The 27151-nt window shown below is 52.1% G+C and overlaps 1 protein-coding gene across 2 annotated transcripts; it reads left to right on the top strand.

Moving 5' to 3' along the window:
- Nucleotides 1–13914: 13914 nt before the first annotated feature.
- ARSI (arylsulfatase family member I) lies at nt 13915–22553 on the top strand. Of its 2 annotated transcripts, none has more exons than XM_060295479.1 (2): nt 13915–13946; nt 21019–22553. In XM_060295479.1, the coding sequence occupies exons 1-2, from the start codon at nt 13915–13917 to the stop codon at nt 22439–22441; spliced, it is 1455 nt and encodes a 484-aa protein (XP_060151462.1). In that variant the 3' UTR covers nt 22442–22553. The 2 variants fall into 2 exon arrangements, with proteins under 2 accessions (XP_060151462.1, XP_030689936.1); XM_030834076.2 differs by lacking the exon at nt 13915–13946 and adding an exon at nt 16062–16745 and having other exon boundaries at nt 21037–22553.
- The last annotated feature ends 4598 nt before the right edge of the window (nt 22554–27151 follow it).

Below are 27151 nucleotides of genomic sequence, written 5' to 3'. Positions count from 1 at the left end.
AGCTGCAGGGCCCAGGCACCCCCTCCCCTGCCAGAAATAGCTGGTGCTGGGCAGCTTTGCTGTGGTCTCCCTGCTCCGGGGAGGGCCCTGCTGGTGCTGGGAGGGCTGAGGGTCACAGCATCTTGGACAGGATACAGGCTGAACCCTGTGGGAAATGGTCAAGCTCTTCCCAGCTGAGTTCTGACTCAGGAGTTTGGGAGTGTTACCCTGGAACCCCAGCCTACAGAGGCATGGAATTGCATTTAGAAAGAAATGAACGTGTTTTAACACAGCTTGAAAGGTCCTGCTGCTCTGGCAGCCCCATTAACCTTCTCACCCTTCCTGCCCCAGCAGAGCTTTGCCGCGCTGAAGCTCGCCCTTGCCCTTGCCCTTGCCCTTGCCCTGGCAGAAGCGCTCCACCTCCTACCTCTTCGTGAGGCTGGCCTCTCACAGTTCAACCCTCTCATCTACAGCGTAAACGTCACCCCCTTAGAGAAGCCGCTTCTAGCCACTCCATCTAAGTGGCCTCCCCAAATCACCCTCAACCGTATCTGTCACTTTCTTGCTCATTATCAGTTTGCCTATTTACCATGTCACTTTTTCCCATTTGAATGTAAGTTGCATGATCGTGGAGACCACGCCTGTCAACATCCATGTTTTCTGGGCTCAACCAAGGTCTCAACCATGAACATCAGCAACTAGATGACCTCTAGTTTCTGGAAAGCCCTGTTCTTAGCTTTGTCCCCGCCCCGTAAGTACTCAGTAAATATTGGTTAAGGGAATGAATGAGTGAATGGGAGAATGAATAAAAGAAGAATGCCAGAAAAGAGCCTGGATACTATTTACTGTTATCTTAATAATAGCACTCAGTTCTTAAGTGCTTTCTCTCTGCCCTGCCCTGTGCTAAGTGCAGTATGTACATTTAGCCCTGCCGCAGTTCTGTGAGGTGGGTATTGGTCTTCCCATTTTCAGAGGCCCAGAAAGGGTAAGTAACTTGCCGAAGTCACAGGTGAATAAGAGGCAGAATTGCGACTCCAGCTGCAAACCAGGTTTGTCTCATGGCAAAGTCTGTGCTCTTAACATCCGCCACGCCCTGCACACCACCTCCGCACCCAGAGGTGGAGAGTGACTTGACCAAAGAGGGGTGGAGGGCATGTCAGAGAACCTTCTCACTGCTTCCCACCTCCTCTCCCAGCCTAGACCGTTGCCAGGACCTTCCACCCCAGGCCCCTTCACAGACAGCACACAGGGTCAGCTTCCAGCTTCCAGGCAGCACAGAAGCAGCTGAGGTTTCTCTGAGTCATCCGAACCCCTGAGACCCCCGCAGGTCAGCTCCCAGGCCATTAGGCCATGACCTGAGGCCACTCATCCGGCTGACTCTCTAACATCCAGCCTAGCTGGAGGATGCACCAGGCTCACCGAGGTGCAGGGGAGGGCCTGTGGCTGTGCTGTGTGCTCTCAGCCCTGAAGAATTCTGCTGACTCACAGTAGGCAGGCTGGTAACCATGACTCAGGGACAGTACAGGCATGGCCCTAGGGAGAGGAGGGGGTGTCTTCAGGGGTATGCCAAGCCCCAGCCCTGAACTGACATGCCATAAGGGCTCTCTCCACATGAGCCACTGTTATCCTCCAGCTCGGTGACCTCAGACAGCCCTTCCCTCTGTGGGCCTCCACTTTCCTGTCTGTGCATGAAGCAGAGACGAAGCATGATCCATGACTGACTGTCATCTGCGGTGCAGATAATGAATGTGGATGAGAACCAGGTGATGCAGGGCCTTGAGTGCCATTGTGAGGAGGTTGGACAGGACTCGGTGGAGGCCAAAGTCCTGAGCTGGGAGCTGGGAGTCTTGGGTTCAAGTCTCCCCCTTAACACCAACTCATTGCATGACCTTGGCAAAATTAACCTCCCCTCTCTGGTTCCCTCATCGATCAAAGGCTGGCTTCTAGTGGGCAGAGTGGACGGTCACTGACTTGGCTTTTGTCCACACTGTTCCCGCTGCTGAGAAAGCCCCAGCTGCCATCTCTGCCTCCTGATCAGTCAATGGCCTGTTCAAACGTCACTTCCTCAAAGGAGCCTTTCAGAAACTTCCACTCAAAAGTCATCGCTCACAGATATTAAAATGATGGAAAATGATGGCATGAATCTACATTTGATGACATTTAGAAAAAGTCCAAAATAGATTAGGTGAAAAAGAAGCAGGAGACAGAATAAAATACATTAAAGGCATTTTTATCCATATATGTGTGTCTATAACTCGAAATGCATTAATAAAAGGTCTTGGAGGATATCTATATCTATCTATCTATCTCTATCTATCTATCTATCTATCTACCTATCTAAAATGTTAACCATGATAATCTCTGAGTCATGACAATTATGGTGATATTTATTTTTTCTTAATATTTTTCAAGGTTTTCTAAATTGATGCAACAAGCATGTTGCTTTTATAAACAGAAAGGCTTTAGAGCTTCTTTCCAGTTCTCTTTTAGCTCTGATCTTTAAAGGTTCTTTTATTTATTAAACAAAAGTATCATTTTCTAAGAAGAGCACGTCGTCTCCCACCTCTTCAGGAAATGTAGCTTCTCCCAACTGCAACCATGTAACCAATGGGAGCTGCCATCTCTTTGCACATCCACCCCTAGTCCCTTTTGATTGGCCAGGGTGGGCACCTGATCTCAAGCTAGGCCAATCAGAGCTCTCCTATGGGACTTTAAAATTTTACTGTGGTGAAATTCACATAACCTATGATTATGTGAGTGAACAATTCAATATTGTGCAACCACCACCTCTACCTAGTTCCAAAACGCTTTCATCACCTCCAAAGGAAACCCCATACCAGTTAAGCAATTGGTCCTGATTTCCCCTTTCTAACTCCCTGACAACCACCAATCTACGTTCTGTCTATGGATTTACTTCTTCGAGATCTTTCACATAGATGGAGTCATATAATACGTGAAGTTTTGTGTCTGGCTTCTTTCACTTTACATGTTAGTTTTGAGGTTCATCCACATTGTAGCATGTTTCGGGACTTCCTTCCTTTTTATGGCTGAGTACTATTCCATTGTATGTATTTACTACAATTTGTTTATCCATTCATCCCTTGAAGGCTATTTGGGCTGTTTCCACCTTTTGGCTATTGTGAATAGTGCTGCTATGAACATTCATGTAAAGTATATGTTTGAGTCCCTGTTTTCAATCTTTTTGGGTATATAGCTAGGAGTGGAATTTCTGGGTCATGTGGTAATTCTATGTTTAACTTTTTGTTTCCCACAGTGGCTGCGCCATTTTACGCTCCCATTCACAATATATCTACAAAGTCTCTAGGACTTCTTAACTTGGACCAGGAAAGACTGGCTCTGAATCTCTTCCTGGTGAGTCTGGGGCTACTTGTCTGGAATAAAGAAAATGACACCCACAGAAGGGAAAAGGCAAAAGATGGGCAGAATGCAAGTCATCCCCGAAGCTCCCCTCCATCCTTGTGGTGACGCAAGTCTTGCCTAAGCTGGGCACTTGGGCTTCTGTGCCCCCAAGCGTCCTGACTGATACTCTCTTCTCAGTGCTGAGCTCAGAATCTTGATGGCTCAAGCTGTGTTTGAGGGTACACCAGACGCAGCCCTCTACATCGGGAGCCACCTGGACCCTGCAGCCGAACCGCTCAACCAAAAGCTCCCTCTGCTGCTCCCCAGGTCCTTAGCCAAAAGCCCAGACAGACCCTAAGGAAAATGTGACGCTGGCTGGTCCTCTAATGAGAGAGTCAGTCAAGGAGGCTGGTGGTAAGCACGGGCGGGAGGTGGGTTAGAGGGGAGAAGAGGGCAGAGGTTCTCCTGAGGACACTGTGGAGCTGGGAAAATGGAAGGGAGGCTGGAGGCCAGACTGGGGGCGGGGGGTAGGGGTGCCGGGTCTGGGTGGTAGGAGGAGGAAAAGGTGGAAAGAAAAACCCAGCAGAATTGCCAATGTTAAATGGCCTTTCACAGGGTAATGGAGACAGCCCTTCTGTGGCCAAACATAAAGGCAATGTTTCTTCAGGTTCTAAGAGGAAATAACTCCAATTTTGTTTTCTGGGTAGGCAAAAGGGATGGAAAATGATGGGGAAAGGTGGTTTCAGAGGTAGAGTCCAGGCCCTTCTTACCCCTTCATTCTTCAGAATCTCAAATCTGTGATCTGGGCCCATGGGAACAGACCCAGCTGGTTGTTTTTCTAAACAGGATCTGGGGAGCACACACTGGCCCCAGGATGAGGGCCCCAGGGGTGGAGGTAGGGAAGTCCTAATCGTGGACAATGGGAGAAAGTGCTGGATGGCCAGAGCAGTGTATTATTTAGGGAATGAGGGCAGGCCACAGGTGCCATCTCAGGTATACTGTTGTTAGGATAGGAAAACGACTTTGTAATCGTTTTCTATAGAGAAAGTGGAAAGGTAATCCACTCTTTCCTCTTGCATGTTTTTTTTTAATTAATTAATTAATTTATTTTTGGCTGTGTTGGGTCTTCGTTGCTGCGCACGGGCTTTCTCTAGTTGCGGTGAGCGGGGGCTACTCTTTGTTGCAGTGCGCGGGCTTCTCATCGCGGTGGCTTCTCTTGTTGCGGAGCATGGGCTCTAGGCGCGGGGGCTTCAGTAGTTGTGGCTTGCGGGCTCTAGAGTGCAGGCTCAGTAGTTGTGGCACATGGGCTTAGTTGCTCCGTGGCATCTTCCTGGACCAGGGCTTGAACCTGTGTCCCCTGCATTGGCAGGCGTATTCTTAACAACTGAGTCACCAGGGAAGTCCCTCTTGCATGGTTAATTGCATTTTTCTTTTTAGTTTCTGATAGTTGGAATGCATAAAACATGGGACTTCACACAGGGATGTACTCACCGTTTGTGGTACTGCTCCAGGTTTGTGGAGTACAGACACAGGTCTTCTGACAAATTCTATTCCACACGTGTATTAGTTCACCAGGGCTGCCATAACAAAGTAACACAAACTGGGTGGCTTAAACACCAGAAATGTATTGTATTATTGTCTCCCATTTCTGGAGGCTAGAAGTCTGAAATCAAGGTGTCCGCAGGGTTGTTCCTTCTGAGGGCTGTGAAGGAGAATCTGCCCAGGTCTCTCTCCTGGCTCCTGGTGCGCTGCTGACCATCTTCTGTGTTCCTTGGCTTGTAGATGCTGTACCCCAATCTCTGCCTCCATCTTTACCTGGAGTCTTCCCTGTGTTTGTGTCTCTGTATCCAACTTCCCCTTTGTATAAGGACACTGGTCATATTGGGGTAGGTCCCATCCTATTGACGTAATTTTAACTTGAGAACACCTATAACCCGTTTTTCCAAATTAGGTCACATTCTGAGGTACTGGGGATTAGGGCTTCAACATATCTTTTTGGAGGGACACAATTCAACCCACTGACAACATGATACTCATTAAAAGGAAGTAAAAGGTTACGGTGCACTTCTAATTGTATGAACTGTTTTATAGAGAATATTGCTGACAGGAAATAACTTCCATTTTGTCTAAGTATCTCTGAGCACCTAATCCTCTACTTACAATTGGACAGGCCTGATAATTGGAAGAATTTTCCACAGCCTAGTTTCTGGCTCCTTAGATTTCAAACTTCACTTATTCAGACACATAGTTCTGTTGCCAGTTATTGAGGGACACGTTCGCATCACTGTGTGAGCTCTGAGCCTGCACCTTTGGACAGGTGAATTGGCTCAGTGGACAGAAAGGGGGTCCCGACGGCATTTACATACAAAGACAGCTGACTTAACTATACATGGAACCTACACAGACACCAGATGCAGACTAAATGTTTTCCCAATTCACCTTCCCCTTAGCCAGACTCCAAGATGCCACAGCCATTCTAAAGCCATCTGACAGGAGGAAAATATGACAGTGAGGAAGGAGGTCAGAGTGGAGTCAGTGATCTCAACCCATTGCAGTTAAAATGACTTGTGTAAATGTTACAGAAGCATATGACCATGTGAACACATTGCTAGGGCCCCTCCTGGGGCTTAGGGAAAGGCCCGTGCCAGCAAGGGATCCTGGAGCTTATGCTGTACTAGTTTTATGGTCAGTCTGCCTCAGAATGGGCACCACTCTCCATCTTAAAAAATCCCACAAACATTCATTTGAGAAAAACTTATTCATCTACTATATGCCAGACCCTGTGCTAGACACAGATGAGGCGGAGACAGATAAATCAAGCTGAGTGCAAATCCAACTTCTAGACATCACAGCCTCCCTGAGGGACCCAGCCCTGGAGAGACTGGGTTTTCCCAGGCGTGAGTCATCGGATAAAGGAGAAAAACTAGCCACAGCTTAGGCTGGAAAGTGGGGCCCTTCTCTTTGAAAAATGTAGTGAAAACTCCTGGGAGAAGAAGCCTCCTCCCAGATTTTTCCTCCCAAGATAATCTTGTTGCTGGAGAGCCTTTAACAATCAGAGTTCCAGCTCAAAAGGAGAAGTTGTCCATTAAGCCAGGAGCATGGGAGTCAAATCCCCCAAGTCAGATCTCAGAGCCATGCTCCTCCCAGGAAACTGTCACCTGCCTGGAGCTCTGAACCCAGGCGACCAGAGCCTCCGCCTCTGCATCCAACCTCTGGCCTGGGCCCAGAACCTTCCTGCTTTGACCTGGGATGAGCAGAAACTCATGACTCCCTAAACCAGTCCTGCTGGTAACTGACAAGTCCCAGCTGCCTGCCTCAGCTCCCGCCCAGCTTCACTCAGGGTCTTGGTCCTCTAAATCGTCTGAAGGGCACATACTTTGGGGCATCCCCCTGCCCGAGCCTCAGTCTCTTCATATGTGAAGTGAGATGACAATAGGCTATTAACTCCCAGAGAGCCTGGTATTATCCTCTCCACCACTGTAGCCTCAGGCCAGCTGAGTGGATGGCAATAAGTGTTTGTTGAGTGAATGAATGGGATAAAGAGATCCTTGACTTCTGTGTGGAGGAGCAATAGTTGGTACTTGTTCAGGTGCAAGTGACAGACATCAATGCAAACTGGCATGAGGAAGACCGCATTGGTTCACGTCACTCACAGCCAGGGGAGTTCTAGCTTCAGGATTCGCGTGCTCAGATGCTGTTATTATGGGTCCATCTGCTTCTGCCTCTGCATTTTGCTTTCCTCTCTGTCAGGGTTAGCCCCAGGCAGGTCCAGGCTTATATTTCAGCAGAAAAGAGAAAATCTCGTTCTCAAAAATTCACACAGGGCTTCCCTGGTGGCGCAGTAGTTGGGAGTCCGCCTGCCGATGCAGGGGACACGGGTTCATGCCCCGGTCCACGTGCCGCGGAGCAGCTGGGCCCGTGAGCCAGGGCCGCTGAGCCTGTGCTCCGCAACGGGAGAGACCACAACAGTGAGAGGCCCGCGTACCGCAAAAAAAAAAAAAAAAAAAGAAATACAGAAAAATTCACCCCAAAATCTCAGACTCGAGTCTCATTGGACAGACTTGGACCCCTTGTCCATCCCTGAACTAATCACTGTGGCAGAGGGACATCTGATGCTCCGATTGTCCAAGCCTGTCCCTGGAGTTGACACCAGTGGAGAGGAGTAATTCTGCAAAGGACAATCTGGGTTCTGTCTCCAGGAGAGGGGAAGTGGCTGCAAGGCAGACAGCAGGTGCCCACCACAGCACTCAACTGATGCCTGAACATTTAGGCAACTCTTCCCCTCTCTGAGCTCAGTCTCTTCGTGTGTCACTGATGATAACACTGACAAAAGCCCCGCCCTTCTTCATATCCTAGAGCTTTTGTGGGGACCAAATGAGACCCCACAAAAATGATAATAGCTAACAGTTATTGAAGCACCACTAGGTATCTGGCCCTGTGCTAAGTAAACCTTTTACACTTTTATTTTATTTTTTATAAATTTATTTTATTTATTTATTTTTGGCTGCGTTGGGTCTTCGTGGCTGTGCTCGGGCTTTCTCTAGTTGCGGCGAGCGGGGGCTACTCTTCACTGTGGTGTGTGGGCTTCTCGTTGTGGTAGCTTCTCTTGTTGTGGAGCATGGGCTCTAGGCATGTAGGCCTCAGTAGTTGTGGCGTGCAGGCTTCAGTAGTTGTGGCGCACGGGCTTAGTTATTCCACAGCACGTGGGATCTGCCTGGACCAGGGATTGAACCCCTGTCCCTGCATTAGCAGGCGGATTCCTAACCACTGCGCCACCAGGGAAGTCCCTACACACTTATTTTAATATTTACAGCAATCTATTTTACTGATGAGAAGCGAGTTGAGAGCATTTCCAGGGCTTGTACACTGTCACACAGCTAGCAAAGGTGGAGCTGGGGTTTAAAGAAGTACCCTCAAGCCTGAAGCTATATATAAACTGTTAATAATTTTACAAGCATAACGGATTATTAGTAATGGTCTGTACTGTTAATAATAGTAATTTTTAAAAACCTTGAAAGGGAAATTCAAATAAATTCAGACAAATATTTGTTTAGTACCTACTATGGGCTGATCGCTCACCAGGGGCTCAGAAGGAGACATAAATAACTGTGAAACAGGCAGACTGTGATCTAATAAAGCCATAAACACGCCCCAGGGGAGTGTGGCGAGCAAGAGATTGACTCCACGTGGGGAGGGCAAGGGTGAGGGAGTATGGAAAGGTCTCTTAGAAGAGGCAGGATTTGGGCTGAGCTTTAAAGATGAAAGGATTTCAATAAAGGGAGGAAAGAGAAAGTCAACTTTATAAGAGACCTGGAAGGATCTGAAGACCCGGAACAGAGTTCCTGGATATGAGTTAAGCATTTCTTTGCAAAATAACTTTCACACCAGCAGGAGCTTCAAAAAGTGATCGACTAAGTGGAGGGCCACGGTTGCCATGGGAACAGAGGCAAGCTTCATCCCTGTCATTAGTGAGCATCCCTGCCTTTGAGCTGCCTAGCCAAGGCCAGGAGGCAGCGGGGGCTGCATTGTGCTGTCCCTGAGAAGAAAAAGCCCAGCAAGATTGCTGCCCTGAGAGGCTGACTCTTGTTTCACATGGAAGCAGAGCTGACAGGTGACATCTGGGTCTGAGAAGATAGACAGCCAGGAGAAGCCTCTGCCATGAAGGGCTTTGGGACATCGTGAAGCTACTGGAGCCAGCAGTGGGGCCTCAGGGACAGGGGTTTGAGGGCAGGGAACAGGCCTGACAGCAGGCCTCCAAGGTGGCTCCCATCCCCCTCGGGGCCTGAGGGGTGAAGCCCTTCAGGAGGCAGCTCCACCTGGGATATTGATGTGAGGGAGCCTCCCAGGGTATGTATCCGTGATATTTCCAGGCCCATTCAGACCTCTCAGGGGCCCTGGGACTGCCAGCTCATTCCAAGTACATGGGGAGAGTTGACATTTAACCACTCAAGTGCAGAGGGAAAAATGGAAGTGAAGACACTATTGGCAGGCCTGGTGTCTCTAACGGGAGGGAGAATGGTATGGTATTTAATACAGCAGGTGTTAGATTTTAGACCTAGGCTCAAATCCTGGCACTGACACATCCCAGCTGTGTGACCCTGGGCAAATTACTTACTCTTTTTTTTTTTTTTGGCCATGCCACAGGGCATGCAGGATCTTGCTTCCCTGGCCAGGGATCGAACCTGCACCCCCTGCAGTGGAAGTGTGGAGTCTTGACCACTGGACCGCCAGGGAAGTCCTGCAAATTACTTACTCCTTCTTTGCTTCTCAGTTCCTCCATCTGTAAGATGATGGTAATAATTTTACCTACATCATAGGACTACATGAGAATTGTGAGATAATGGATATAAAGTGTCATGTGTGGTACCAGGCACATAGTAGATATTCAACAAATGCAAGCTATTATTATTATTACTTCTGAATTTCAATTTGGTATTGATTCAGGGTTGTTTTTGTTCCCCCAGGCAGGGTCTCCTTATAAATTTGTGCTAAAAGCCAGTTTCTCCAAGTAGTACAATAGAAGATGACCATGGCAACCATAATATAGTGATGGGACTTATTTATCTTCCATGTATCCAGTGACTATTATGAAGGAGGAAATCAAAGTTCTGCCCCTAAGTGCCAGGCCAAGGGGCTGGATTTTTTACTGCAGACAGTTGGTAGCCATTGAAAATTTTGGAGGAAAGGAATGACTTGATCAGGAGAATGTGGATTTTTGTCCCTGAAAGTGGATTTTGTACACTTGTAGGAATAGACTCTAAATATAATGACAATAGAATCTAAGTCTAATGACAATATCTAAGTATAGTAACAATAATAACAATAGCTATCTGTTCTCAGAGCTTATTATGCACCAGGCACTGTGCTAAGAGTTGCACTTGCCTTGTCTGCTGTGATCCTGACAACAACCTTATGAGGTGGGTACTATTATTATCTCCATTTTACAAGTAAGAAAACTGGGGTACCAAGAGGTTAACTCAGATAACTAAGTCACACAGCTAGCAAATGGCAGAGCTGGGCTGGAACACAGGCAGTCTGGTTCCGACGTCTCACATTTAACCCGAACACTCTTGCCATCTCTGAACCTGCAAGGAACTTGGAGCCCTGGGGTGGGCGGGGGTGGGGTGGGGGTGGGTGGCAGCGCTGGTGCGCAGCCTGCCATTCTCTCTTTTAGGAGCCCCTCCATTTATCTGGATCTCAGTGGCCCCCACTCTCCATCTGATTCTCTGAGATTTCACCTCTTTCTTTGAAAGTTCCATCTGATGTGTGTGTGTGTGTGTGTGTGTGTGTGTGTGCGCGCGCGCGCACATATCTGCATGTGTGTGTATGTGTGAGAAAGAGAGAAACTTCAGCTGACCAGTGAGGACAGAAGCTTCTGGACATCAAAGTGGGCAGAGCCTCAGGTAGATGGATGGATGGGCTGGAGGCAAGCCTGGGACACGTTAGGCTAATTCTGCCCAAGGCTGGCAGAGGCCACAGCGGGAACTTCTGAGAAGGCGGAGAACAAGTCCTTTCATACGGCCTCCCTCTAGCGAGCTGGCCTTGAGGTGGGGCCGGGGTCGGGTGGGTGGAGGGTGGATGGTGTGTGGAGAGGGGAGGCTGCAGTCAGGCTGGGCAAACAGATTGGGCAGTGGCTGTGAGCACAGAGCGCCCATTGTGTATCCAGAGCTCTGCTTTCAATAATCTACTCGGAAGAATGTTTCATTGAGCGCCAGAGAAAGGAGCCATTGAAATGCCCAGGGCCAGAGCCCAGTGAAGGGTTAAAGGCAAGGGGCTTTGGGTGCCCGGGCTCTTGCCACTCCAGGCTCAGATGTCTGATATGGGATTCTGACAGACAAGGGGCACTCAGCGAGACCACCAAGAGGGCCTGGAAGCAAGGGTCAGGGGAATGTGTGTCTCCCCTGGAAATGCTAAAGGGGCTGCCCCAGCATCAAGGAGGAAAGCACTTTTCCTCCCAGAACCATTTTGCCCAAATACAGCGATATCCAGCAAGAACCGGGCCTCAGCCTGCCCACTGGGGAGAACGACTCACCTCGGCAGGCCGGTCTCTACCTGGACTTCTCACATGCACCCTTAACTGGGACCCTGGCAATACATTCTCCATAGGGCAGCCATCCTGGCTTTCTTAAACACTTCTGACCTTACCATTAATCATTAATTAATTATAATGAATGATGCACTAGTCAAGAGCGTGGGGGTTAAGGCGAGAACCAGGGGGTACTAGACGAGGTGAACAAGGGCACCTGTGGAATATTCTCTTGTGGGAGGTCTTTGCTCTTCCATAGGAGGATACAGCCCACCTGTGAGAAAGGGAATTTCTGTGCTCCCACTTGGCATGCTGCTTTCCCAAGTGCCACTCACCCTTTCAAGCTACAGAGGCTTACGGGGCTTGAAGTTCAGGGAACATAATGCTGGCATCTGAGGGCAGTGAGGAGGAGGTAGGAGGTGGATGAGCTAGACCTGTCCCTGGGGAGCATGCTCTATGGTTGCTGAGTCTGACCTCCAGCATCACAGCTGTGCAGGATCCTCCTCGCCACCCCAGAAGCACTGCAGAAGGTACTGCCTCCTGAGCCTGCAAATTCTGGGAGGATGTTCTACAATGGAAGCTGAGCTTACACCATGAACTTGTCATAGTAACCATTTTGGATAGAAAAAATAGTTGATGCCTTCCCCAGTTTTCTTCAAAAGAGGATCCCGAACAGGATTTAAACTCTGGAGGGCGACCCGTCACTCATTTCTATGCTGGGTTGTGATCTGGTGATGCCCTTGGTTCTGTTCGGGTAGATATGGCTCTTTGCTTCTGCCTCAAATGGCCCCAAACTCCCAGGCTTTGGGAACTCATCAGTCTGATTTTATGTTTATTCTTTTGTTTCTCCCTAATGTTTTCACTATGAAACTGTATTACTATAAAACAGGCAGGTGCCTCATGCCACCTTCTTATGTATTCCCTCTGAGCTGCTTCCAATATTCTTGGGCTGGCAAATGAAATCATTAGGCTTATAAGAATTGTATATGAAGTAAGAGTCAGTAGGCTTGGAGTGAGGAAGGCCTGAGGAGCTCTACTCTAAGTTAAGGGATTGAACTCTGTGACATTTTTGTCTGTCCAGAGGCCTTCTATGTTTTCTTGTAGCTCCTTGATTTGGTCCAGCATAGACAAATTGACTTCCAGAGGGTGACAACATGCATGATCTGTACATAAGATCTTTGCCAAGGTCAATTAAGTCAGAAGGAAATAATAACTGTACTAAGATAATTTTACTTCAAAGACGGCCAAACATAACTTACACAGCTGCACACCTACACACCTACACAAGTACACACACACCTATGCACACACAGCCCCCTACACAAATACACACACACATACCACGCACAGCAATGAAAGACAAAGGCACAAAAAAGACTCCCCTGCGTTTCACTTTTATATCTCTGTGTCCTAAAAAAATTGTCTGGGAATAAATAATTAGAATCATAACGTTTTCAAGTTGGAAAGAACTTTCAAAGTCCTTTAGCTTTGCTCCCCATTTTAGTTCAGGAATCTCTCCTATTACCTCCGGGACAGACGGGCACTTTTTCCCCTTCTTGCATAGTTCCAGTAATGAGGAACTCAGTGCTTTTTGAAGTCTGATTTCATCAATGGAAATCTCCAACAGCAAGTAACAACACCAACCCCTGCCACATCTGATCTGCATTTCGTGTGCATGTGTTAAGCTTCTAGTAGGGTTTTCATGTAGGTGTCCTTTGGGGGTTATGGCGTATGTGTGCACCTATGGGAATGGGGGGGTGGAACTTCCCTGTGGATGTTCCTGCTGTCAATCATCTTGGAATCATCTTGGATCCTGAGATAGAAACTGCAAAGGCTGGTTTAGTTGGAGAAGGGACTTCTCTTTCTCTGAGCCTTACTTCTTGGGTCTGAACTGAAGACATCTTGGAGTTCTTGCGATCTACCTGGATGGGGTAGGGCTGATGGACATTGTCCCAGGGAAGAGGACAGGTAGGCACACGGTAGAGAACACAAAGGGAAGACGAGCGAGCGACATTCTGAAAGTGGCATGACCTGGGTTCACATTACTCTGTGTGTTTATTTCCCGCTTTGTCATCCCTAAGCCTTTGGAAATGTCAGGCTTCAAGGTTGCACCCTGGCCCAGTTGTGTAATGGCATTAAAGGAAGAGTTGAGGGTCAGAGTTTATTCCCCTAGAACATTAGAGGCGGGGGGGGGGGGCGGGGAATGGAGCCCTCAGAAGCCACTGTGGGTTTCAGTGATTACTGAGGGACTCTTCAAAGAAATGTGAATATTGGGGAACAAGAGTCCACCCACTCTTCTCCACACGGTGATTCACCCATCACTGCCATCCTTTTATTAAGCAAGCTGCCAGGTTTCCTACACAAGTAATCCCTTAAATTGGCCTGAAATCTGTTTCCCACTAACTTTCACCCACAGGACTCAGTCTTTTCTCTCAGAAGCACAGAGAACAATCATCATAACCACTGACATTCATCAAGTGCTTACTATGTGCTGGGCACTTACTGAGCACTGTGTTGTGTCTCATTTATATTATCACCCCATTTTACAGATGAAGAAATTGAGGCTGAGGGAGGCAAAATAATTTGGCCAAGGCCTGACCTCAAATAAGTGCCAGGATTTGAACTCAAGCAGTCTGATGTCAGAGCCCACGGTCTTGAACTCTCAGAAAGTCTGCTTGTCTTGTCCCTGTGGCAGCTCCACAGAGATCTACAGCCCGTGGGCTGGCCTCCCTGGACCTATTTCTTCAAGTCTGAATCCCCACCCCAACCCCCTCACTGTTTCTCCTTGTGCCATTTCTCAGGAGGAACTTGGTCAGTTCCTCCTGACCAAGGTCTGGGACAGACAATGCGAAGAATACAAAACCCAAGTCCATCTGACCTCCTGTGACCTGTCCCACTTTGACACCCTGGACAGCCTCAGGCTGAAGCCTCCGGAAGCACCATTTTAGCTGCATTCCCCGCAGGAGGCTGTATTTTTCCTGTCCATCTTCAACATTTCTTCTGCCGGAACAACAGGCTCAGTTTTCCCTTCTGATAAATCTGGTCATCCTAAATCTGGGGCTTTGAGCAAACAGGAGTGGCCAGCCCCACGCAGCCCTCATTTCGAAATGCAGATTCACTTGGGCTGCTATTTTGGAGGTCTGGTTTCTTTCCCCACACACAGTGGTTTTAAAGAAAAGGGAAGGGAACACGGCAGAATATTGGCAGGGGAAAGATGCTGGGAGAGAAGACCCACCTGGGCAGTCTTTGTGTTTCAAAGTTCCCAAAACACGGGCTCTTGGAGAAGCTCTGTGAAAAAGAGGGTCCTCAGTCACATAAAATTGGGAAATACAGTTTTAGCAACCCCTACTTTTGGAGATGAGCATATTAAAGATTGAAGTTCCGGGAGTAAAAAAGCCTAACTAGTTTTGTTTAATTCAGTTTTCCCACTAAAAAAATACAGCCTCGTTAAAAATCTGGAAAACAATGATGCAGAGTGGAAGTTGCAAACAGGCGCCCGATGGCCTAAAATATTCCTCAGATAGGTTTGATTTGGCCTATACAGGGCTTCAATTTACTTTAAATTAGTTACTAGCTCTTAACAATTGGAATATTTCTCATAATAATCTGTATTTGGGTGTTCTCGGGAAAATCAGAAGATCTGGAAACACGGGTCCACATTCTTTCATGAAAACAGTCAGCTGGACACGAAGCTGAGGTCTTTTGCTCCATGCAGTCCCTGCCTTCCTCGGCCAACACGGTGGCCCCTCTGCTTTACTCATTTGTGATACTTGCCTGGCCCAGGAGTTCCCCCACCTTGCTTTCCCTGCTGTGGAGATTTCCTTGGGTGGGTGTTGGCCTGGGCGACCTCTGAGGCCCATTCATCTATTCATCCCTGCAATATGTACTGATCGAGCTTCTGGAGCCTGTGGAGAACAAGATGTATACAGCAGCTTCTGTCCTCGGGATTCTAGGGCTGCCAGTCTAAGATTCAAGCTGTCAATTGAAGAACGAGGAGGGGGAGGGGTTGGGGAGAGAGGTAAGCCCCCGGCAAGGCCAGAACCTATTTCTGGTGCTTGCCAAAGTCGGTGCTTGCCAAAGTCGTCCCTACTCTCCATTGCTGTCTCTACTGCCACTCAGCCAGCCGCTGTTAGCCCCAAGAGGGAAGAAGCCACCAACTTGCTCGTGATTTAGACGAGTTCCCGGCCATCTCAGGGCCTCAGTTTCACCAGCTGTAGAATGACCGGCTTGGCATAGAAAATTATGCGCCTCCCTTCCAGGACTGGCACTCAGAGAAGCTAAGACTCCATGATCGAGGAATGTCCGACCGGGCCATTCCAGAGCTGTTCCATCGAATTCCGCGCAGCCCCCTCCCTCCTTTCCCCAGTCTGGGCCAGGGCGGAGGCTGGAGCCAGAGGGCCCAGCCGACCCGGGCTTCCCGCCCAGGGGCGGGGCCTCCGCTGGACGCCCCGCCCCTCTACCTGGGGTTCGGCCCCGGCAGATGTTACAACTTTTTCGCATTCTCTCCCGCGGTGTCCCCCACAGACCCGCCCAGCCCGTGCTTCCTCCCCCTTCCCCGCTGGGGTCCTGCCCACCACCCTACGGAGCCGACAGTTCTCCGGTCTCCGGGCGGGGCGAGAGGCTGGGCCAGGGGCTGGAGGGTCGGGAGGAGGAGAAAGGGAAAGCAGAGGCGAGAGAAATTAGGAGACGGGAGAAATCGAGGGCTAGAAGGAAGAGGGGAGTCAGAGGATGGTGGAGAGCACTTTTTGGAAGCCGCCACACCAAGTCTCAGGCTGGCCTGGCTGAACTGGGGGAGAGGGAGCACGGGCGGCGCAGAGCTGGCGCTCAGGCAGCGGGAGGCAGCTCGGCGCGGGCCTGACCTCCCCAGAGCGCCCCGCTGCGGCCGCGCAGGTCCGGCCTCATAGTCCAGACAGTCGCGGACTGGCCGCTGGGCCTCCCCTGGGGACGCTGAGCGCTCTCGCGGTGTCCGGGCGGGCTGGCCGGAGGGCGTGCGGGCCGTGCGCCCTGGGCGCGCGAGGCGGTGAGGCCCTGGGAGCGCTGCGCGCCGGGACGCACGGGCCGGCATGGCGATGCACGCCCTCACCGGCTTCTCTCTGGTCAGCCTGCTCAGCTTCGGCTACCTGTCCTGGGACTGGGCCAAGCCGAGCCTAGTGGCTGACGCGCCCGCGGAGGCCGGCGATCAGCCCTCGGCCGCTCCACGCCAGCCTCCCCACATCATCTTCATCCTCACCGACGACCAGGGCTACCACGACGTGGGCTACCATGGCTCAGATATCGAAACCCCTACGTTGGACCGGCTGGCAGCCGAGGGTGTCAAGTTGGAGAATTATTATATCCAGCCCATCTGCACGCCTTCGCGGAGCCAACTTCTCACGGGCAGGTAGGCATGGCCCAAGCCACTGATGCTGGTGGTTCAAGCCCCAAATAAACCCAACTGTAGGTTTCACTTGTACCGACATTACCCCCACCGGGAAGCTCGGGCTCACAGCCAGTTCTGTCCCCAATTGGCTGTGATCATTTGTAAGTCCTTTGCCCTTCATGGGCCTCAGTTTCCCTACTGTACGCTGAATGGGTTGGATCATCTTTGGGGTCTTCTCCCCCTGATGTTCTAGGACATTCAAACTCCACGCCATGTGAAGGAGACATCTGGTCATCTCTTTGTTAGAGGGACATGGCAGCCTCTGACACTTAGCGTTGAGTGCTGCTTCAATTTACACACCCTGAGACTCTGAGCAAATCACTTAACTCCTCCAAGCCTCAGTTTTCTTGTCCATAAAATGGGGTGAACAGTTTTAAATCTTGGAAAGGAGTGGTGAGGATGAAACCAGTTGCATATAGCCTGCTTGGCTATCAATAAATGGCAGCCTCTATGTCACTGGAGGGATTAGGGTCCCCAAATTGTTTGATGACAACATTAGGAGGAAGCCAAGGAGTTGATAGGTGGAGGAGAAAGACACACACAGGATGCAGTGACCTGTGTAGCCTTAGGCTAGTCACTTCATTTCTCAAAGCCTCTGTTTTTTCATCTGCAAAATCCTCCCAAGTTGGCTGGGGGCCCCAAGGAGACGTGCTGCTTTCTCCATAAGGAGTTGTCCACAGGCAAGGTGGTAGGATTACAGGATTAAAAGAGCAGGGAAACAGGAGGCGTGTGTGTGTGTGTGTGTGTGTGTGTGTGTGTGTGTGTGTGTGTGTAGAAGGCAAAACGCTGGCCACTTAGGAGAAAATCCTTTGGCACGGCTGAAGCTAATCCTTGGATGGGGCATGCTTTCTCCCAAGTTCTACCCAAAAGCCTCTAGTGTGATCTCAGAAACCAGAGCCATAGTCTCCCTGTTTCCTGGATGGGAGAAGCTGAGGCACAGAATCAGGGAGGGCCAAACTCGACGCCTGTGCCAAACATCGGGGTCTGTAGGAGAGAGGACTGAGAGGCCAGGTGCTTTAGAGGGGCCCTGGAGCTGGGAGTCAAAAGGGATGCCTTTTCTTTCTTCCGTCTGCTGCTCAGCATTGAGCTCTAGGAACTGGGAAAGAGAACAGGAAAGAGGAAGGGACACCAGTGTAAGTGCTGAGGGTTGGGGGCTGATGGTAAAGACCAAGTGTTGACCAGCCTCCAGAAGAGGGAGGAGGAATCTGCATTCCTGAGAGCTGTGCACATGTTTGCATTTCTCTCCGAGAGATGACTTTTGGTTTAAGCAGGGGAATGAACAGCATGCAGGGCAGTGTTCCAGCCCCCCCAGCACTTCCCCACCCCCCCGGATCTGCAAAGTTAGCTGAGCGTGGCTGGGCAGCGTCTGCCCTCCGCCCCCTGCAGCTGGCCCCATCTGACTGATGCTGACTACTCTCATTAGTGTTTGTTAGTGCGTCCAGTTGTGTTCGGTAAAGCTGGAGAGACCGTTTCCTGCATTACTCACTTGCAGACAGGCTGTGGTGACTTAGCTGGCCCACTCACTTTATGAACCAATGTTCATGGCGCCCAGCCCCTATGAAGAGAGGCTCGCTGTGACTCAGGGGCCTAGGGTACTTCCTGTATCAAATCTAATCGTTCATTAGCTTGACTGAGGTCTGCAGAGGCCACGTCACTGAGAGATTTTGAGCATGAGTCTCAGAGACCTGAGCTCAAGGCTCAGCTCCACTGCTTGCCAGCTGTCTGAACTTGGGCCCGTTGCTGCACTTTTGGGAGTCTCAGTTTTGTCACCTGTAGAATGGAGCTAATAGCAGTCTTCACTGTAGGTTTCTTATGCAAGGTAAGTGAAATAGTGTGTGCGGCATATAGTGTTAAAAATGGCAGTAGTGGGTCTTCCCTGGTGGCGCAGTGGTTAAGAATCCGCCTGCCGATGCAGGGGACACGGGTTCGAGCCGTGGTCCGGGAAGATTCCACAACTAAGCCCATGCGCCACAACTACTGTGCCTGCGCTCTAGAGCCCATGAGCCACAACTACTGAGCCCGTGTGCCACAACTACTGAGGCCCTCCCACCTAGGGCCTGTGCTCCGCAACAAGAGAAGCCACTGCAATGAGAAGCCCGCGCACCGCAACAAAGAGTAGCCCCCGCTCGCCATAACTAGAGAAAGCCCATGTGCAGCAAAGAAGACCCAACGCAGCCATAAATAAATAAATAAATAAATAAATGGCAGTAGTAGCTAATGATAGCTAACAACCAAAACAGCTTTTTTTTTTTTGCAGTCACATTTGGAGAGGGGCACAATTCAACTCACCCCAGCAGTGAAGCAACGGGGCCAACAGGCTCCAACTTTTTTTTTTTTTAATTTATTTTATTATTTTATTTTTTGGCTGCGTTGGGTCTTCGTTGCTGCGCGCGGGCTTTCTCTGGTTGCGGCGAGCGAGGGCTACTCTTCGTTGCAGTGCGCGGGCTTCTCACCGTGGTGGCTTCCCTTGTTGCGGAGCACAGGTTCTAGGCGCGGGGTCTTCGGTAGTTGTGGCGCGGGGGCTTCAGTAGCTGTGGCTCGTGGGCTCTAGAGCACAGGCTCAGTAGTTGTGGCGCACGGGCTTCGTTGCCCCGCGGCATGTGGGATCTTCCTGGACCAGAGCTCAAACCCATGTCCCCTGCGTTGGCAGGCGGATTCTTAACCACTGTGCCACCAGGGAAGCCCAGCAAAACAGCTTTAAAATAAGGAAACCAAAACAGAAAAACCCATCCCAGTGCCTGGCTTAAAGTTGTCAGGAATTTAGGTCTGGGCTTGACTCTGATGCCCAGGAGTGAGAAAAACGTGTGGGGTTCTAATACACGTGTGAAGTTCCAGGCTTCTTATTTAGTTTGGGACTTGTAAGACTTGAGTAAAGGCAAGACACCCTAAGCAGATCACATGGGTGCCTTGACCACAGAAGGAAAGGGATATGAATGAATAAACGAGGAATGCAGAGTCCTGCTAACCATTTGCTCCTGCCTCAGGGTGTTAGCCTGTGTGAGTGACCTGGATCTAGGGGCCACATAAACTTGTGGGCAGACACATGAGAACTGGTCTCATAAAATTTGGGAACTGGAAGGTTTTTAGAGGTGTCCCATTCTAACCAACTCACTCCTACACATGACAAACTGAGGCCTCAGTGGGGGAAGAGAAGTGGCAGCCTAGTTTGCCAGAAGAGGGTCTGTGCTTGGACTCTGATTGGATTTATGTTCAAGTCCTGGCTCTGCTCCTGACCACTGAGTGACCTTGGGCAAGGTCTTTCCCCTCCTCTGGACCTTAGTTTCTTTTTAAGTTGAGGTGAATAAACTAGAAAATGACTTGGGTCCCTTCTGGCTCTAAAATCCTTTGAGGGCCATTCTTCATTCATTCATTTCGTAATTGAGTGTCCTTGAAACATCACCTGAATGCTAGGAATGCAAGGATGAGTAAGGGACAGTCTCATTAAATATCATCGGGCCCAAGAGCATGTACAGATGACTGAGTAGAATCCTACGGCCAAGTTGGACCAATGAAGATTTGTACTAAATGCTGTGGGAACCCAGAAGCAAAAGTGACTCATTCTTTGAGTGAGAAACTTTACAGTGAGGGTAGCATTTGGGCTGGGCGTTTAAGAGTGAATAGGAGTTTTCTTGGGAGTGTAAGACTTGCTCTAGGCCCCATGGCAAGTTAGTGGCTTAGAGTGTAGGGACTCTGAAACCTGGAGTCAGACTGCTGGGGATACAAATCCCAACTCCAGTTACTAATTGTGTGAATCACTGGACAAATGACTTAATTTACTGAGCCTCAGTTTTCTTATTTGGGAGACGGGAATAATAATAACGATAGACACCCCCTAGGTTACGGTGAGGATTTAGTGAGATAATTCCTATAAAGGGCTTGGCACAATGCTGAGCATACAGCAAGTGCTTGGTGTCAGCTTTTATTATTGTTGTTATGATTAGCCCGGGTTCAACTCTTAACTCCCCAACTTCCTAGCTGTGTGATACTGCACGGGTGGCTTAACCATTCTGAGCTTTTTCCTCCTCATCTGTAAGATGACAATGAGACCTGCTTCAGCTGATCTTGAGGATTCAATGAGATAATGCATTTGAAGTGCTTGGCACATTTGATAACACCTATTGGTTACTGTTACTTTGCTTACTGGTAGCGCTTGGATCAGAGCCTACCTCAGGGTGAGTGTTGGGGGTTGGGTGGCCAGAGCAGTGGTTTCTGGCTCACTGGTGCCTTCTGTGTCCTCCCCTCTTCCCACCAGATACCAGATCCATACAGGACTGCAGCATTCCATCATCCGCCCTCGGCAGCCCAACTGCCTGCCCCTGGACCAGGTAACACTGCCCCAGAAGCTGCAGGAGCTGGGTTACTCTACCCACATGGTGGGCAAGTGGCACCTGGGCTTCTACCGGAAGGAGTGCCTGCCCACCCGCCGGGGCTTTGACACCTTTCTGGGCTCTCTCACAGGCAACGTGGACTACTACACCTATGACAACTGCGACGGCCCGGGGGTGTGCGGCTTTGACCTGCACGAGGGCGAGAGCGTGGCCTGGGGGCTCAGCGGCCAGTACTCCACTCTGCTCTATGCCCAGCGCGTCAGCCACATCCTAGCCAGCCACAGCCCCCGGCGGCCTCTCTTCCTCTATGTGGCCTTCCAGGCGGTCCACACACCCCTGCAGTCCCCTCGCGAGTACCTGTACCGCTACCGCACCATGGGCAACGTGGCCCGGCGGAAGTATGCGGCCATGGTGACCTGCATGGATGAGGCCGTGCGCAATATCACCTGGGCCCTCAAGCGCTATGGTTTCTACGACAACAGTGTCATCATCTTCTCCAGTGACAATGGTGGCCAGACCTTCTCGGGGGGCAGCAACTGGCCACTGCGAGGACGCAAGGGCACTTACTGGGAAGGGGGCGTGCGGGGCCTGGGCTTCGTCCACAGCCCCCTGCTCAAGCGAAAGCGATGGACAAGCCGAGCACTGGTGCACATCACTGACTGGTACCCGACCCTGGTGGGTCTGGCGGGTGGCACCGCCTCGGCAGCCGACGGGCTGGACGGCTATGATGTGTGGCCAGCCATCAGCGAGGGCCGGGCCTCGCCACGCACGGAGATCCTGCACAACATTGACCCACTCTACAACCACGCCCGGCATGGCTCCCTGGAGGGTGGCTTCGGCATCTGGAACACTGCCGTGCAGGCCGCCATCCGCGTGGGCGAGTGGAAGCTGCTGACGGGAGACCCGGGCTACGGCGACTGGATCCCACCCCAGACGCTGGCTGCCTTCCCCGGCAGCTGGTGGAACCTGGAGCGGATGGCCAGCGCCCGCCAGGCTGTGTGGCTCTTCAACATCAGTGCTGACCCCTACGAACGGGAGGACCTCGCTGGCCAGCGGCCGGATGTGGTCCGAGCCCTGCTGGCCCGCTTGGCGGACTATAACCGCACAGCCATCCCTGTGCGCTACCCAGCTGAGAATCCCCGAGCCCATCCTGACTTTAATGGGGGTGCTTGGGGGCCCTGGGCCAGTGACGAGGAAGAAGATGAAGAAGAGGAGGAAAGCAGGGCTCGAAGCCTTTCCCGAGGGCACCGTAAGAAAAAATGCAAGATTTGCAAGCTGCGATCCTTTTTCCGTAAACTCAACACCAGACTGATGTCCCACCGGATCTGATGGGGGGAGGTGAGGTCCTTCCCCGCGCAAGCCTGGCCCTGGTCCTCACCAGCGAGGGGCCCCAGGTCAAGTCCTCGTCTGCAGGGAAATGGAGGGTGTCGAGCCCCTCAGTTGAAGGGTGGGGAGCTTGGTTTAGGACTCGGGAGAGAATCAACTAGACTGGGATCCCTGGGTCCCAGTCCCACCTCTCCGTTGACTTGCTCTGTGACCTCGAGTGACCTGCATGAGCTCTCTGGGCCTCAGTTTCCTCATCTGGAGAATGAGCTCTAAGAGCTTTGTCGCTCTGTGGTGTGGACCTGGTGCCTGGGACTGTGGTGGGGCTCCCATCAACTTTGTCACCTCCTAGCGCACTTAAGGCCTTGCTCTTGAACCCTGGACCTCTGTGGTACTTCTTGGGTGAGGGACCACCTGGAGGCAGCTCCAGGCCTGGACCCCAGCCGAGGCGTGGTGATGTGGCTGCTCTCTGAAGGGACCCGGGGGTGACCTTCGTGGATCTTCATGTGGCCTGGGCTAGTCCTGGGAACAGACTCGTGGTGGGAGCAGTGGTGGTGAGCTCGTCTTCCTGGGAGGGAAGGGAAGGACTGGGCATGGCTATTAGCTCCTGCAGGATCAAGCTATGAAAAGAGCCGTGCACCCATACTCAGGACATCTGGGTTCTACTCTGACCTTCGGCCCAGTCTTTTTCCCCTGGGCCTCGATTTCCCCACCTGCAATGGGAGTGCTAGCCCTGGCTCTGCCTACCTCACAGGCCTGTAGAGGACTGGCCGAGGTAATGGTTGTGGAGGAACCCGTGAACTTGATTAAAGCGCAGTAACACGGAAGCGAGGGCTGCAGTGCGGTTGCGAGCTCATGTGGGTGTGTGCACGTGCGTCCTGGGCCAGGCGTGAGCTCACTGTTGGTCCAGGGAATGGGAGAGGAGGTGGGCGCCTTGGGCAGGGGCAGAACGTATGGGACTTGGTCCCAGAGCCACTGTGGGGCCTCGGCAAATCTCAGGCCCGCTCCGGGCCTCACTGTCCCTGTGTACAGTGGACAAGCTGAGAGCCCTCCCCCTAGGTGTTCTGGGCGCCCCTAGGTGTGTGAGTGTTGGGGGACACGGGCTGGGCGGTGGGAAGAAGAGGCATGGGGGTCTCGGGGCTCGCTGGCTGTGTAGCGGGCCTCTATCCGCACACTGCGTTCTGCATATCTCCCTTCAGCTTCCAGTCGGTGCAGCGTGTGTAGGCGAAAGCCCTGCTGTGAATTTTGAAAATAGTTATTTTTGTCTCTGGCAAAGGAGGCCTGTTAGGACTCGTCAGCATGTGGATGAGCGGGACGGGTGGGGTGGGTGCGGTGCAGTGAGGGGGCTTCGAGAATTGGTTACAGAGCTGCATCCCTCCTGCAGAGGTTGCTGAGCCCAGGAGGGAGGGGCTGGCCTGGGGCTGCGGGGTGGAGGTGACCGTCCATGTCCTGGGGCCCTTCCTCCCGGCCCTGCTCTCTTTACCTCTTATGGCCTCCCCCCAACTGGAACCCTTCTCTGTCTCCAGGATGTTGATGCCTGGGTCATGATGGGGCAGGGGCAGGACCAGCTGGGGCCTCCGGGTTCCGGCCACCCTCAGTTCTTCTGGCTGCTCTGGAGGGAAACTCTGAAGTCCCAGGTCTGGCATACCCCAGGGATGGGTTATCCATGGTCTGCGCATGACCCAGGATATTCCAGCTCTGCCGGGTCCTTGTCCCAGCTGCGTGGGCTGGCCCTTCCAGAGCGGCTTGGATTCAGGGCTCCCCTGCCGCTCCAGGCTTACACCAGTTGAGTGGAGGCCTCTCCCGTGTGTGCTGAGTTGGCCCTGCCCAAGGTGGCCCAGCCTCCAGCTCCAGCCCTGCTTCTCTTCCTGGGTCTCTGCCTTTTGGGGCCACAAGTGCAGGACCATAAAAGGCCAATTTCCGCTCTTCCCTAGGCACCAAGGCCTACCCCCTGGGGCCAATCTGGCCCCCAACATGGAGAGTCCAGCTGGGGCTGGGGGCTAGGGGCTGGTGCCTGCTCCCCATGCCCTGAGAAGGAGGCTTGATCTTGTCTTAAACCCAGCCTAGAGCTCATCTGCCTGAGTCCTGCCTAACCCAGAACCCAGCTAACAGCCCAGGAGCCCCACTCAAGCTTCAGTCTGTAACCCCGTCCACAGCCCAGCAGTCCCCAAGCCTGCCTAACTGGGGCACCGGCAGCTGTCCGGGGCCTGGGATTCGTTGCCCAGGATGAGGGGCAACTCAGGGCTCAGGGCGTGGTGACGAGAGGCTCAGCCTGCTTGCTGTGGCGTCTGCTCTGCCCAGCAATCAGCATGGCCCCCGCCCCCCTTCTTCCCACCCCCTCTGGCTCCTGCCTTCCCCCCAGCCAGGGCACCTGGGTCTGGACTCTGTGTCAGGCCCTTGAATGGCATCTCCAGGCAGATGCTTGCACCGCCTATGGTGAGGAGGGATGGAAGGAAGGGCAGGCCAGAGGCAGCTCTGGCCCCTTAGGGGAGTGGAGCCTGGAGATGCCAGACAGGCCCCCTCTTTCCCCCTTGGCTGATCTGCCAGCCAGATAGGTTAGAGCCAGGGGCGGCCCTGTCGGAGTTGGGCCCTGTCTGTGGGGCCCTGGGCAGGGATGACCAGTCCCCTAGGAGCCAGGAGAGAGCCCTAACCTGGCTGGAGGAGCAGGACTCTGGGCCCCACCCTGGGCCTTGGCACTATTTCCTCTTCTTGGTTGGTGCCTTTGGGTACCTTGGGACCTAGGCAAGTAGCCCCAAGTGCAGGAAAGAGCGGGGCAGGGAGGGGAAGGGAAGGAGCGCTGCTCGGGGAGTCAGGCATTCCGGCTTGTCATCCTGACTGCCCCGGACTTGTGCGACTGCAGGAGGGCAGCTTCCTCTCTCTGGGCCTCAGTCCCCTGTCTGTAAGGGGCCTGGGCCAAGTGGAGTCCAAGGAACACAGGGTAGGGTGCTGCAGTCAAACAAACCTTATATTGGTTAAGCCCCGCCACATCTCTGCAAAACGGGAGATGATTGTACCTCTCTCACGGACATTTGTTATGAGGTATAAATAGTGCAATATGTAAAGTGCTTAGCACAGGGCTTGGCTCTGAAGTGGAAAGAACTATTTTTCACGTCCTTGGAGTCAGTGAAGGAACATCTTGTCTTTACATTTCTCAGGAAGGAATGGAGGCCCCGCTGGGAAAAAGACCTGCCGTCTTTTTACACACTGACAGCCAATGGCAGGACTTGAACTTGGGTCCTTGAGCTGAAGATTGTGCTGTGCAGACATGGGCCCAGTAGCTGTGGTTCTCTGTCCCTTGGCTCCCTGTGTCCCTCTCCCCTGCAAGGAGTGCCACGTATGTGGGCCACCTCAGGGGACTGAGCTGCTCCCTGACCCCTGGCTCCTCTCCCTTCTGAGTGCGAGGCTGGCATGACTTACTGCAAGTAATGAACCAAATCACTCTCCACCTAGACCCTCTGCAGAATCATTTCTCTCTTGGCCCACTTTCCACCGATTCTGCCCCCATGCTCACTGCCCTTAATGGGACAGGCCTCGTGGGGACCGCGCAGATGGCACGTGTTCTGTGGTGCCTACCCAGACCCTGCAGGACCCTGAGGCACTCGGGCGTGTGTGTGTGAGCACACGTAGAGGCTGTGCAAGGTGGGATTTGAGTCGGGTGTCACCCCCTGCTGTGGCCCAGGAGCTTGGCCCTGGTCCCCGTTTGTCCCTCTCCAGCTCCATGGGGTACAGCCTGTGTTCCGGTTCCCTGTCCTAGCGTGTCAGAGCCAAGCTCAGTGCCCTCCAGGGCTCCCGCCCCTGGCCACCAGCAAGTGGCAGGCAGGCCTGCTCTTGAGTACGGCACGCAAGTTGCAGCTGGGGGCACACGTGCTGGCTCTCCTGCTGCCACATCCCTGGGAAGTGGGGAGTCTGGCAGAAACAGTCCCCCTGCTGCAATCAGCAGCTCGTGCTCTCGGCGCCACCGAGGCAGGGCTGGCTCCTTGCTGCCCGCTACCACCGGGCACAGCTGCCAGCTTCTCGGGCTCAGGGGAGGCAGTGAATTAGCGGTTGTGCCTCCTTGGCAGGGCAACAGTTACAGTCAGGTTGGGGGTGCCTGTCTGAGGCAGTGCCCACACCCCTGTGCTAGGCTCTCGAAGGTTCGGAGGGGTGTGTGTGTGTGTGTGTGTGTGTGTATAAGAGAGTTGCCAAGGAGACCTTTTCCTCTTCTCCCTTCTCTTCCTCCCTCTCCATCCTCTCCGGGCATCTCGACACCATCAGGATCCTACAGCCTGGGTCCTGCCCATCCCCCCAGGACCGTGTGCACAGGATCCAGGCCAGCACCGGAAGGGAGAGAAGGATGACTGAGATTGAGAGAAGGAGAGGAGGGGAGATAGAAACAAGAAAGGGGATGAAAAAGAATAGGAAGGATAGGGACACCTGAGAAGGAAGAGCTCAAGGGAAGGAAAGGAGGGGTGAGGAGAGGGGAGAGGATCAGGCCAGCTCCAGGCCAAGCAGAACTATCACCTCCTTTATTCAGAACATTAGATTCCCATTAATACAGCCTCAGGGCACAGTTGCCTTTTGTCTTATTTGTTAATTTCTAAAGCACCATTAGGTTGACACCTGACAAGCTGAGGCCTTGTGACCCCTGCCTTGTAGCCCCAATCCCTTGTTCTGTGGGAATTCTGCAAACCAGGCCAGGGCAAGGTGATGTTCAAACCATGAGCTCAACTCCAGTGG

The sequence above is a fragment of the Globicephala melas genome, chromosome 3 (assembly GCF_963455315.2).
Source record: "Globicephala melas chromosome 3, mGloMel1.2, whole genome shotgun sequence".
Classification (NCBI taxonomy): Eukaryota; Metazoa; Chordata; class Mammalia; order Artiodactyla; family Delphinidae; genus Globicephala; species Globicephala melas.
Note: the sequence above shows the minus strand (reverse complement) of the source record. Positions and strands in the feature narration are given on the sequence as shown.